Source organism: Rattus rattus, chromosome 2 (genome assembly GCF_011064425.1).
Source record: "Rattus rattus isolate New Zealand chromosome 2, Rrattus_CSIRO_v1, whole genome shotgun sequence".
NCBI lineage: Eukaryota > Metazoa > Chordata > Mammalia > Rodentia > Muridae > Rattus > Rattus rattus.
In genome coordinates, this window is record NC_046155.1 from 102955422 (window position 1) to 102968293 (window position 12872).

General features: G+C 36.0%; 2 protein-coding genes across 2 annotated transcripts in view; both read left to right on the forward strand.

Annotated features, from left to right (window-relative positions):
* LOC116894071 (olfactory receptor 52R1-like) lies at positions 1–960 on the forward strand. The gene has a single exon (XM_032895794.1). The coding sequence runs from the start codon at positions 1–3 to the stop codon at positions 958–960; it is 960 nt and encodes a 319-aa protein (XP_032751685.1).
* Positions 961–8258: 7298 nt separating this feature from the next.
* Positions 8259–12872, forward strand: part of LOC116893168 (olfactory receptor 51F1-like) — a 13398-nt gene continuing 8784 nt past the window's right edge. The window contains exon 1 of the mRNA XM_032895079.1: positions 8259–9225. Within this exon, the coding sequence (XP_032750970.1) occupies positions 8259–9225 (967 nt within the window). The remainder of the gene's footprint in view (positions 9226–12872) is intronic.

The window sequence follows — 12872 nt, forward strand, 5'->3', positions numbered from 1 at the left end:
ATGACACATTCTCTCATGTTGCCTTCAGGGAACAGCTCTTCCCATTCTTCATTTTTCATCTTGCTTGGAATCCCAGGACTGGAAAATTATCAATTCTGGGTCGCCTTTCCATTCTGTGTTATGTATGTTGTGGCAGTGACTGGAAATATCACCATTCTACACATAATCCGAATTGACCATACCCTCCATGAGCCCATGTACCTCTTCCTGGCCATGCTAGCTACCACTGATCTGGTCCTATCCTCCTCCACACAACCTAAAATGCTGGCCATACTCTGGTTTCACGATCATAAAATTGAATATCATGCTTGCCTCATCCAGGTGTTCTTCATACATGCTTTTTCTTCTGTGGAGTCTGGAGTGCTCATGGCTATGGCTCTGGACCGCTATGTGGCTATCTGCTTCCCACTCAGACATTCCAGCATCCTGACCACATCCGTAGTCATCAAACTAGGGGCAGCTGTGATGGTGAGAGGGCTGCTGTGGGTCAGCCCCTTCTGCTTCATGATCTCCAGGATGCCCTTCTGCCCCAACAAGGTCATTCCCCAGTCCTACTGTGAGCACATGGCTGTGCTCAAGTTGGTATGTGCTGATACCAGAGTTAATCGTGGATATGGACTCTTTGTGGCTTTCTCTGTGGTTGGCTTTGACATAATTGTCATCAGTGTATCTTATGTGATGATTCTGAGAGCTGTGTTGAGGTTACCTTCTGGTGAAGCTCGCCTCAAAGCTTTTGGTACATGTGCTTCTCATATTGGTGTCATCTTAACTTTATATATCCCAGCCCTTTTCACCTTCCTCACCCACCGCTTTGGCCACCATGTGCCCCGTGTTGTGCACATCATGTTTGCCAATGTCTATCTTCTAGTTCCTCCCATGCTCAATCCTATCATATATGGAGTTAGAACAAAACAGATCAGGGATAGGGTTACCCGAGGGTTTTGTGGAAAAGGCTCATGAACCAGAAACCACAGCATATTGTTTCTTCATTTACCCACACTGATGTCGCCACAGAAGAGAAACAGTTCACAAGCTTTTTACCTAACATCACAAGGTCATCTCTGTGGGAACAGCTAGCCTACAGGCTGAAAACCTTCTAGAACAATGAAGAATGAATTTCATGGTACCCACAGCCAGAGATCTGAGAGATGTGGTATATAATACAGATTTAATTTATGAATTACCATGAAAGATAAAGTTTATTAACAAAATTCATTTATTAAATCTTCAGTTCTTTGTTCAAAATGATAATAGGTCAATTTGAATTTGACCTATTTGGTAAAATAAATATTTGAAAATTACAAATACACTGTGGATTTTTCTTGCAAAGTTTAATTTTAGTTATTGCTATAATTGTTCCTTTTCTGCCTCTTTATTCATATGAGAACCTTACTCCTGACTCTATGTTGTTGACTTCAAAATCTGGAGACTTTTCATTGATTAAAATCAGTAAATATTTTACCTGATTGTCATAATTTAAATATAAGGTTACACAATTTTAAATGAATCTAGTCATTTCATCAGTCAAAAATTTACATATTATTTCAATCTGGAATCTCTCTTGAAATATATTATTTTATGAATAAACAAATGTTTAAAGACTTCTTTGAATCTTGATATATAAAATCAATAGAAGTCATAACAGTCATCCTATAGGAATTGAATGTCATGGCATGTGACAAGAAGCTTAGTAACGGGTACTCTGAGGCAGGAGCACTGTGAATTTGAGAACAGCCTAGACTATATAGAACAACTTTACCCAATAAAATAAAATGAAAGAAAAGAGGAAGGTAAGAGGGAGGGAGGGAAAAAGAGGAGGTGGGGGAATGGAAGAAAGGAAGACTGAGAAGAGAGGAAAATGGAAGTGGGAAGGAGAGGGAGATGAAGATAAATGAACCCAAATGAAGAAATGTGATTGAACACCACAATCTTATAGTAAAGATCTGATAAATTATTGATATGTTATTAAGTTTTAAAGAAAATAAATTTAGTTCCCATAATTCTCCATACTAACTGTGAAAGGAATGCATGCACATATATGGAAGCTTATTTAATAAAGGCACCTAAATGCTAAGAATACCCACTGTGGTTAATAAAGCTTAGTGTCTTCTTGTTTTCTTTTTCACAGTAGTATTTTTTCAAAACTTATCTTTAGCTGCTAAAGTTTCATTTTATTATTAAAAATTATTGAGATAAAGTTTAAATTACCCTGGGCTCATAGGCATGAAAAATAGGCATAGTACTTTACTAATAGTAATAGGAAAAATACTTTACCAATAATAAATTACAAAAGACTTTAAAAACATTTTTTGATATATTTGCAATATTACTATTGACTAAAGACAAAAGAAAGTGTGTGTACTAGTGAATGATACTTAGTATAAAGCTTTGGTGGTACTGAAAGGCAGTGGAAGATGATGGGACCCAAAGAAGAATGTTAGGTCACTGAAGTGTGACCTTTGAGGAGGCATTGTGGATCCCAGCTCACTCTTTTTTCCTCACAGTTAGCATGAGGTGACCAGGCCTCCAGCAGACACTCCTGCCATGATGAGTTGGCTCAAAGCAGCAGAGCAAAGTGAGCAGGATCTGACCTCTGAATCCCTTCACCAATGTAGGACTTTCTTCCTCTGTAATTGTATCTGAGGTAATTTGCTATGATGTTGAAAATATGAATAGAAACATATGGAATGTAAATAAAAGTATGCAATAAAAAAGAAAATATGATTAGAATAAAACAATCACAAACAAAAACATGGAATTTTTTATTTTTTTATGTTTTTTTGGTTTTTTAAAGTTTCTTTCCTTTAAATTTTTTTCTTTATTAACATGAGTATTTCTTATTTACATTTCGATTGTTATTCCCTTTCCCGGTTTCCAGGCCAACATCCCCCTAACCCCCCCCCCTCCCCTTCTATAAGGGTGTTCCCCTCCCCATCCTCCCCGTATTACCGCCCTCCCCCCAACAATCACGTTCACTGGGGGTTCAGTCTTAGCAGGACCAAGCGCTTCCCCTTCCACTGGTGCTCTTACTAGGCTATTCATTGCTACCTATGAGGTTGGAGCCCAGGGTCAGTCCATGTATAGTCTTTGGGTAGTGGCTTAGTCCCTGGAAGCTCTGGTTGCTTGTCATTGTTGTTCATATGGGGTCTCGAGCCCTTTCAAGCTCTTCCAGTCCTTTCTCTGATTCCTTCAACGGGGGTCCCGTTCTCAGTTCAGTGGTTTGCTGCTGGCATTCGCCTATGTATTTGCTGTATTCTGGCTGTGTCTCTCAGGAGTGATCTACATCCGGTTCCTGTTGGCCTGCACGTCTTTGCTTCATCCATCTTATCTAATTGGGTGGCTGTATATGTATGGGCCACAAAAAAAACATGGAATTTTAAGTGTGTCTTATTTCTCTCATTACCTGGAAGATTAGAAACAGTCATTCATTCAGATGTGGCCTGAAACACCAGAGTGACTATTAGAATTCGAGAGTAGTGTACTGGGGAGTGAGAATGTATTGACTATCCATCAACATGGGGAATATAAAACCATTTGTTGCACTCAGATTTTATCATCTAGTCAGGATAAATATATGTCAAAAATGATAAATATGCAGTACAGGTTGTCCCACTCATACAGAGACTTGGACACATGATACAAATGAGTGAAAAGTTATAACTGAAACCAAGAAATGTTATTTATAAAAAGAAAATTGTGGCTACTCTGGGTCCTATAAAAAGTAGTTTTAATTCATAACATGTATAAAAGTGGCAAAGAGGTATGAAATAGAGTACTTTGCATTTGCATAGACAAGCACCATCAGAGTTCTAGAACAGGAAAATTATTTCAGAAAAAGTTCCAGCAGAATCAACAACAGTGGCTGTGTTCTGAGGAGCTCAGGGAAGCTTACAGGAGATGGATAGATCACTCATTATTTCTACCCAGAAATCTCAAATGAGGCTAGAAGAGATATACTGATGGAATTATTCTGAAACCTTGGGTTCCAGTAGAAGGAAGAAATAATCTGAGGTAGAACTGACTACAGATCAAGGATCATGACATATCATTTTCTTTCTCCCTCCCCTCTCCCTCTCTCTCTTCCTCCCTCCCCTTCCTCTGTATGGCTCAACCAAACATGTCACACTCTCTTCTCCCTTCTAATTTGATAGTTTGATTTTATTGATTTGAGTTTAGTGATTTTTCTAGTATCTTTTTATTTTAACTGTGCGTGTATAAATGCAAGCTATGTTCAGTCCTGCCCAAAGGCATAGTGCAAAACTGATTATACTCCAGCTCTGTTTCACTTTGGATAATTTCTCCATTTTTAAAATTATGTTATATGAGTTTATTAGTAACTTTAAGATGTTAAGATGTTAAGATAAAAATATGATGCTATGATAACACCATATATGAATTTTATAGTATTATAATGAAATGAACTGTGAGTCAGTTGGCCCACAGAAATCAGCAAGCAAAGTTTTATACAGTAAACAAGAACAAGGATAATCTCCATACTAATCTTTTTCTATGAATGTCAAACTGATTCTCTATAGTCCCACCTCACTGAGTTAGAGATCACCCCTTACAGATATAATAGGATATAAAGTGTCTCTCCCAGGATCCAAGGAGTGGTCTCCAAGTTCTGGTCTCCAGTATTGGTGAGACTTTGGAGGTAGAATGTGATTGGATGAAGTCTGTCACTGGGATATTGTCCTTGCAGTGACTTCTACGGTCCCTTCCCATCTTTCCATCTCTGGTTTCTATACACCATTTGGTAAGATACTATTTTCCACTAGATGCTCATGCTATATTTCAGCTTCACTCAGAGTCCTCAGCAATAAAACGTGCTAAGCATGAACCAAACAAACCCTCCTCTTCTAAGTTTTTTCCCCTTCATTGTGATGGAACACTAGTGAACACACAGCTTACCTGAAAATTAAACTCTATATTATTTAGCACAGGGCATGTTCTGATGCCCTGTGTTCTATTGATAGGTAGCTAACTCTACTAAAGATTATTTTCTTACCACATATTCATGTGACTACAAAGAGCTAGAGTGCCTATTTCTTTCTCATTCTTCCCTTGGGTAACAGATAAATGAACAAGTCCATCAGGTACTATGTCGAAGATCAATTGGCTTAAGCAATAAGACATTGTAGCAACCAATCTGCCAAGGAAACAGACTGAGAAAATGTTTATAAAATAGTTTTTCTTAGTCATAAGGCTTACAGTGAGTGAAGGCCTAGAGGCTGGACAGTAGGGCACTATTGTATTAGGGTCCATTATAACTCTTCCTCTCTAAGTGAAAAAATTTTGCTAAGGCCTTAATTCCACAGTTGCTTTGATTTGTTCTCTGTATTTGCTTTGTACCATGTATATCTTTGAGAAGTAGGTGCAGTTGTACTTAAGTATGTACACAGTTTAAAAGATTAGGCATATGATTAATGTTATGATTATGACTTATTCACAGAGTCAAGTTATTCTTATATTTTATTCTTATTCTTTAATCAAAAACACCAAACATCAAAATGCATAGAACAGTTTTTACATAAAGAATGTCTGAAGTAATGTATTTGTCTTGATCTCATACCTTCTATACATGTATTAAAGCATCACATCGTGCACCACAATTTTGTACACTTATAATCTATCATGCTCTTTTGCTGAAGACACCATGTATCTGAGTAATAAAATATAGAGAAATCAATGAATGCTGATCTTAAACTTTTACTCCCCTTTGCTAGTTTTCATAGCTATAGAAGATGCTAGGCACAATCTTACTCTTCTGTTCACTTTCTGAGCAAAAGCAATGACTAATTTGGCAAGCTATGGCCACTGATACAATGTTATGGGAGTAATTGACAGCTTTGTGATCATATATAAGGTCCTCTCCACTGGATAGAACTCATGCTTGGTAGCATTATTGGGGCCATGTACTGTGGCCAGATATGCTATAGGTCCTGGAGGAGAACCCCAAATTATTCAGCTAATTGTGCATATTACTAAAATGATTACTATTGATTAATGCTATACCCATTGATTAACACATTTATCATCTCCCATAATAGAAGTTTCAACTTGCTGTGGATTGCAATCAATGCAGTGACTCATTTGTCAGCATTTAGAGAATAAGAGAGAATAGATCCTAATTATGACATCTAAGTATCCTCCTTCTTCACAGACCCAGGGATTATTACAGAAGAGGGTGTGGAAATAGCATTGAACTAGATGGATAAAGACAAGAAAAATGTTTTTGTCAGACAAAGCAGTGCACATATGAACTCTCAGTGAGTGTGAAAGAATGCACAAGAAACAGTATATCAATGTGGCGAGCTAACTGCTTACATATGCTTTGGTTTCCTGTGTTTATCATTTAGGACTCCTGTGTACTACTGTTCACTGGAGTTGGTAGCTAAAGCCTCTGGGATTCAGTGATAACACCTTACATTTTTATGTATGCTGTTTGTTCTTTGATAGTTCCCCAGAGAAAACTACGTTTTTTCATATATTCTCAGGGTTAATTCAAACTTAGTAAAAAGTTAATAGGTCGCAGCATGATAGACTGTTCTGTCTCTGAGTGGAAAGACATAGAACATTCCTGTTTCCACAAGGCCCTGGTAAGCTAGATAAGGATGCTCACTGAACTATCTTTGTATATGTTTATTACCTACACATAACTATTCAAAGAAGCTAATAGAATTTTCAAGTAAATATATATTCTATCATGTCTTTGGAGGCCCATGTAATATTTTCAAACAGTTTGTAGTTGAATATTTTAATGATTACCCTTAGTTTAAATTCATGAAATTACTGATTTACTATAAAAAAAGAAAAATTGGCAAGAAAACATGATTAATTCAAAGTAGATTACATGATATTTATTAGCATAATAAAGGAAATTTGACTGAAAACCATAATAGGGAAAGTAATATTGTCACTATTTGACTTTTAGCAATCCTAAAAATTAATTATGTACTTTATTATTTTAATTGAATAAATCCTAAACATGTTGATAAAATCATCTGCCTGTCTAACTGTATCTTCTACCTTGTCCTCAAGCCAAACTATATCTATTTGGATACTACTGGAAAAAATCAAAATCTATTCTTCATAATTCCTTAAAAGAATTATAGATATTGAGTGAAAATGTCCCTGCAATGACATCCATCAATCTAATACTTGGGACACTCTAGTGTCAATAAAAATGCTTGACCTCATCTTTTTGAGATCCAATTGCTGTCCTGTGCTGAGGTCAATCACCTGATATTTTCAAACTTTATGTATAAACTGAATCCTCTCATTCATTGTTTACAATTCATGACTGCTTACTATATCTATAATCACAGTTTATAAATTTGTATATTTATTTATAGTCTCCCTTTTGCAAAACACCCATCCTTTCATCACACTCAAATCTCTCTCTTTCCCTTAACTGCTAAGTTTCTAAAAATGAAACAAACTATATCACTACCACAATATCTCCATCCATTCCTAATCCACCCTTTTTGATGGTGAGCTTCAGTTAGGGAGGGCACCTGCCTTTCCCAAGGTCAACAACTGCTCTGACCTGCATTTGAATGTTTCATGCTTTCTTGAGTTGGCTGCCCAAGCAGTTCAGCACTGTTGTCAAACATAGGGGGATGCCATACTCTCATTTTTTATAGTCTCTTAAAGCATTCAGATTTCTCATGGCTTAGGACTTATAATTGTTCCCATAAATTTCCACAATATTCTTTCCTTGTTATTTTCCTTTTAATAACACACTCTTTAGCTATTCACCCTTAACGTGGGATCAAATTGATTGCTTCTAGAATTCTATTTGTGAAGAGTCACAAATAGTCATGTAGAACCAATCTAGAGAAACAAAGTCTTTAATAAGGTTTTTCCTGCTCACTTTAAGCCTAGCAAATTAAAAATTAAATGTGCCTGTTTCTCTGTGTTCTAAGAACTGAGTGTCACACATTGAAAGATTTTTATTTTTTGCATTTCTAGAAATCACTATGCACAAAATCCTGTGGAACATAAAAGTCTACAAATATAAAAATAAATATAAAAGCCTATAAAATGATGTGATTATGTTTTCTTGACTTAACATTGTATATTCTAAATGTCTCTAATTTTATTTGCTAAATTAATATAATTTAGTGTCTGAGTAACAGAATTTATTTCCTAGAGTAGTTTTATTAATCAGAAAATGGTTTAAATATTTTTATAGCATTGCAGTTATAACAAGAATTCTGTTGTTACTTCTTAGGATGTGAGCACTCTAAAGGCAAATGCTACAAATGCAGGACAGCAGGGAATTCCTAAGCAACTTCACATCGAAATTGACAACCTTCTTGTTGACTGGCATTCCTGGCTTAGAGTCTGCTCATGGCTGGATCTCCATCCCTTTCTGTTGTCTTTATGCCACCGCCCTCTCTGGTAACAGCATGATCCTCTTTATCATTGTGACCCAGCACAGTCTGCATGAACCTATGTACTATTTCCTCTCTATGCTCTCTGCCACTGACCTGGGTTTGACTGTTTCTACAATGTCAACCACCTTGAGAATCCTGTGGTTTCAAGCAAACGAAATCAGTCTAGATTTATGCATTGTTCAGATGTTTTTTCTCCATGGATTCACATGTATCGAATCTGGGGTGCTAATGGCTATGGCCTTTGACCGTTATGTAGCAATCTGCAACCCTCTTAGATATACCATGATTCTTACTAATTCTAGAATCATTCAGGTGGGTTTCCTAGTGATGATGCGCACTCTACTATTAGTAATTCCACTACTTTTGCTCCTTATGCCTGTCTCTTTCTGTAAAAGGAAGGCCCTTACACACTCCTACTGTTATTATCCAGATGTGATAAAGTTAGCATGTTCAGACACTCGGGCCAATAACATCTGTGGACTTGTTGATCTCATTCTGATCACAGGGGTAGATACTCCATGCATTGTCTTGTCTTATATACTGATCATTCGCTCTGTCCTCACTATTGCCTCATCTGAAGGACGGCACAAGGCCTTCAGCACCTGTGTGTCCCACATAGGAGCAGTTGCTGTTTTCTACATCCCGATGTTTAGTCTGTCTCTGGTGCATCGCTATGGTCAGTCAGTGCCCAAAGTTGTCCATGCAATGATGGCCAATGTTTATCTTCTTTTACCCCCTGTGCTCAACCCCATCATCTATAGTGTGAAAACAAAACAAATCAGAAAGGCTGTGCTTAGCTTACTCTTTGCAAAATCAACACAGAGTGCTCTTTACTTTTGAAAATTCTGGTGTGATTTTTATGCTACGAAAGCAAATGTGGTTGGAGAGTCTCTGTTAGTTGTTGGAGGTTTTAAGTTTTAATTCATTTACCAAGGTTTAATGAATCTTTAGATGTTTTTGTTTAAAATATGCTATACTACACTTTGCATGAATTTTATAGTCTAATCAGTTGAATGTAAAATGTAATGATGAAGAAATAAAACTATTGCTCAAAGTCACTGACATTTCCTGATAGCTTTGTACTAGGTTTTCTCAAATGGCTCACAAGACATATTCTCCCTATCCTTCAAAATAGCACAACAAAATGTGTAACTACAATATAATTAAAATATAGACTGTTGTTTAAATCAAGGTCTGGCAACATTCAGGCAACACATCTAACATGGATCTGGGTTAATATTTTGATGTATGATTCCTATATCCTAGACACCATGCTCTGTGTTACACACTCTGCTAAGTGTTCCCAGGGGAGACACTCCATGGCAAGAAGTCAAGTGTGTATCACCATGAATCCATGTCAGTTGTAAATGTTTCATAGCTTTTTAAAATTTATTTTGCTTATTTTACACGGAGACAATACATGGTATACATTACAAGAATAAATGGTTCAGACAAGTATTAGTTAAAAGAACATTTTGGAAAAAAGGGATATTTATTTTTTATTTGATTAATGAAGTGGAACTCTCAGTCTAGAAGACACCATAAAGTAATATGCAATGAATCTTAGAGAAGAGGTTGTTTCTTTGTTTCTTGATGCTTCATTAAAAATTTATATTACAATAGTTTTCATAATGAACAATGGTTCATCAAGAATTTAATACAACATATGTTAATGTTTTCACAGAAAAATCAAAGCAAAATGAACATTTCATGACATATGAATGTATAAATTACTTACATGTCGTCTTTAAACAACCAATCAACTAAAGATGGATCGATGATTTTCACCTGATAAGTAATTGATACCAAACAAAGCAAAAATATTTATTTCCTTAAAAGATCAACTATTTGCACTTAGGAGACATCCAAAAGCTTAAACTGTCTGTTGCATAGTGGAAATTTAGAGATGTAAACAACATTGGATATTTATTTATTTATTTATTTATTTATTTATTTATTTATTTATTTATTTTTTATTAACTTGAGTATTTCTTATTTACATTTTTATTGTTATTCCTTTCCCAGTTTCGGGCCAACATCCCCAACCCTCCCCATCCTCCCCCACTCACCACTCTCCCCCAACAATCACGTTCAGTGGGGGTTCAGTCTTATCAGGACCCAGGGCTTCCCCTTCCACTGGTGCTCTTACTAGGCTATTCATTGCTACCTATGAGGTTGGATCCCAGGGTCAGTTCATGTATAGTCTTTAGGTAGTGGCTTAGTCCCTGGAAGCTCTGGTTGCTTGGCATTGTTGTACATATGGGGTCTCGAGCCCCTTCAAGCTCTTCCAGTTCTTTCTCTGATTCCTTCAACGGGGGTCCTATTCTCAGTTCAGTGGTTTGCTGCTGGCATTCGCCTCTGTATTTGCTGTATTCTGGCTGTGTCTCCCAGGAGAGATCTACATCCGGCTCCTGTCGGCCTGCATGTCTTTGCTTCATCCATCTTGTCTAATTGGGTGGCTGTATATGTATGGGCCCATTGTGATATTTATGATGGATGTCACAGGCATCTTACAAACACTGTGGCACTAGTGTGATGGAGCAAGTTCACGTTAGCAAACCCATTTTGTATGCTTTTTACCAACTATGGACTCCTCCAAATGACAAATTTCCCCCTCAACATATTTAGTTCAACAGTACACATGTGACTAAAGGTGCAGTTTAGTATGTTTGCCTTTGCATGGTGAAATGGAAATTTAAATATTAATAAAATACATAATTATTTTTCACAAACTTTTGAATATGTTCATGAAACATGAATATTGGCAAAAATTGAAATAATGTATTTTATATTATTATGGCTGATGACTCAAAACTAGTGCTGTATCCAGTTTTTGTTGCATTCTGAAATTTAAGGATTTCCAAGGACATATCAAAAAATATTTTGGAAGTAATTTTCTGATAGAATTGTAAGTGCGATGTGTACAAATTCATGGAGAATATGAATTTAAAATCATAGCCCTTATCTGAAATAATTCTTGAGATAAAGAAAACAGAAATTCTTCTGGACTCAGTGGAGTCCAGTTGTTTATTAAATGCCAACTTTTACATCTTGCACTGTTCTAAAGTCACAGAGTAGAAATCTTTGCTCTTCAGAGACCCACAAAGTAAGACAAGTTAAAGATGTAAGAGGAGGGGCTGTAAGGGTGAAATGGCAGAAACTGGCTGTTCTACTCTGCTATACATATCGAAAAATGAAAATAAATCCAATTTCTGAAAAAAATTTAAACTCAAAATGGATAAAAAAACAACGCAAAATATGAAATGTTGAAACTGGTAAAGGAAAATACAAAGAAAACACATCAAGGTAGAACCATAAACTGTTCCAAAGTAGACTCTACTGATATAGGAGTTATTCTTAAATATTAACAAACACGATCACATGAAGTTAAGAAGCTTCTGCACAGCAAGTTAAATGATTGCTAGGGTGTCAAACAGTAAAAATTATTATACAATAGACATCACGCAGGAATTAATAAGCAGAATATATGAAGTGCAAATACTAATTAATTTACTCCATATCATAAAGGAGCTCATGAAGTAAACAGACAGCTCTGCAAACAGGCAGAGTCGTCAAATAAATGTCTGCTAGTGTCTGCATCCTTAGCCATCAGAGCAAGACACATGAAAATGGCCTTCAGATTCCATCTTCTGTCAGTCAGATGGGGACCAGGTAAATAAGCAACAAATATTAGTTAAAAGATGGGGAAAGAAGTATCCTTATGGGCCAATGTAACATCGTAAGGCTACTATGGAAATTGGTGTGGATGTTCCTCAAAGAACTACCAATGTTAGTACTATATAATACAGCTATATTGTCTCAATTATATCTTCGGAAAACTCTTACATCCATAGTACAGACATACTGGCATGGCCGTGTTCACTGCAGTACTATTCCCTATAGCTTAAAATTTGCATCAGTTTAGATGTCAATCATCAAATTAATTGGTAAAAAAGAACACTGTACATGCTCACAATAGAACTATATTCTGCTATAAAAAGAAATGAGGTTCTGACATTTCCAGGAAATAAAAAGAAATGAAGATCATTGTCTTAAATAAGCCAGATTCAGAAATAGAAATGGTATATTTTGTCGCATAGGCAGAAACTGTGGATATGTAGTATATCTGGGGGCGAGGAGAGGTATGCATGAGAATTGAGAGGAGTAGAATTAGGGAACCTGAAATTGAGATGAGTTATGTGAGAGAAGAAAAAATATTACAAAATAAATCTAAGTTTAGGGTTTCTCTAGAGACCAAAAGCTAATACAAACTAGCTTTCTTTTTATACTTACGTGTTAAAGGCATAAAAGAGATAATTTATATGGTTATTTATATTATTACAAATTAATATTAAATATTTAATGATGAATCGAATGTAGGACAGTCAATTTCTATGCACAAATATATAAAATTTCTAAGAAAAATTAAATAGTTTAATACACTGAAATCTATGCCCTTTCTTTAGAATT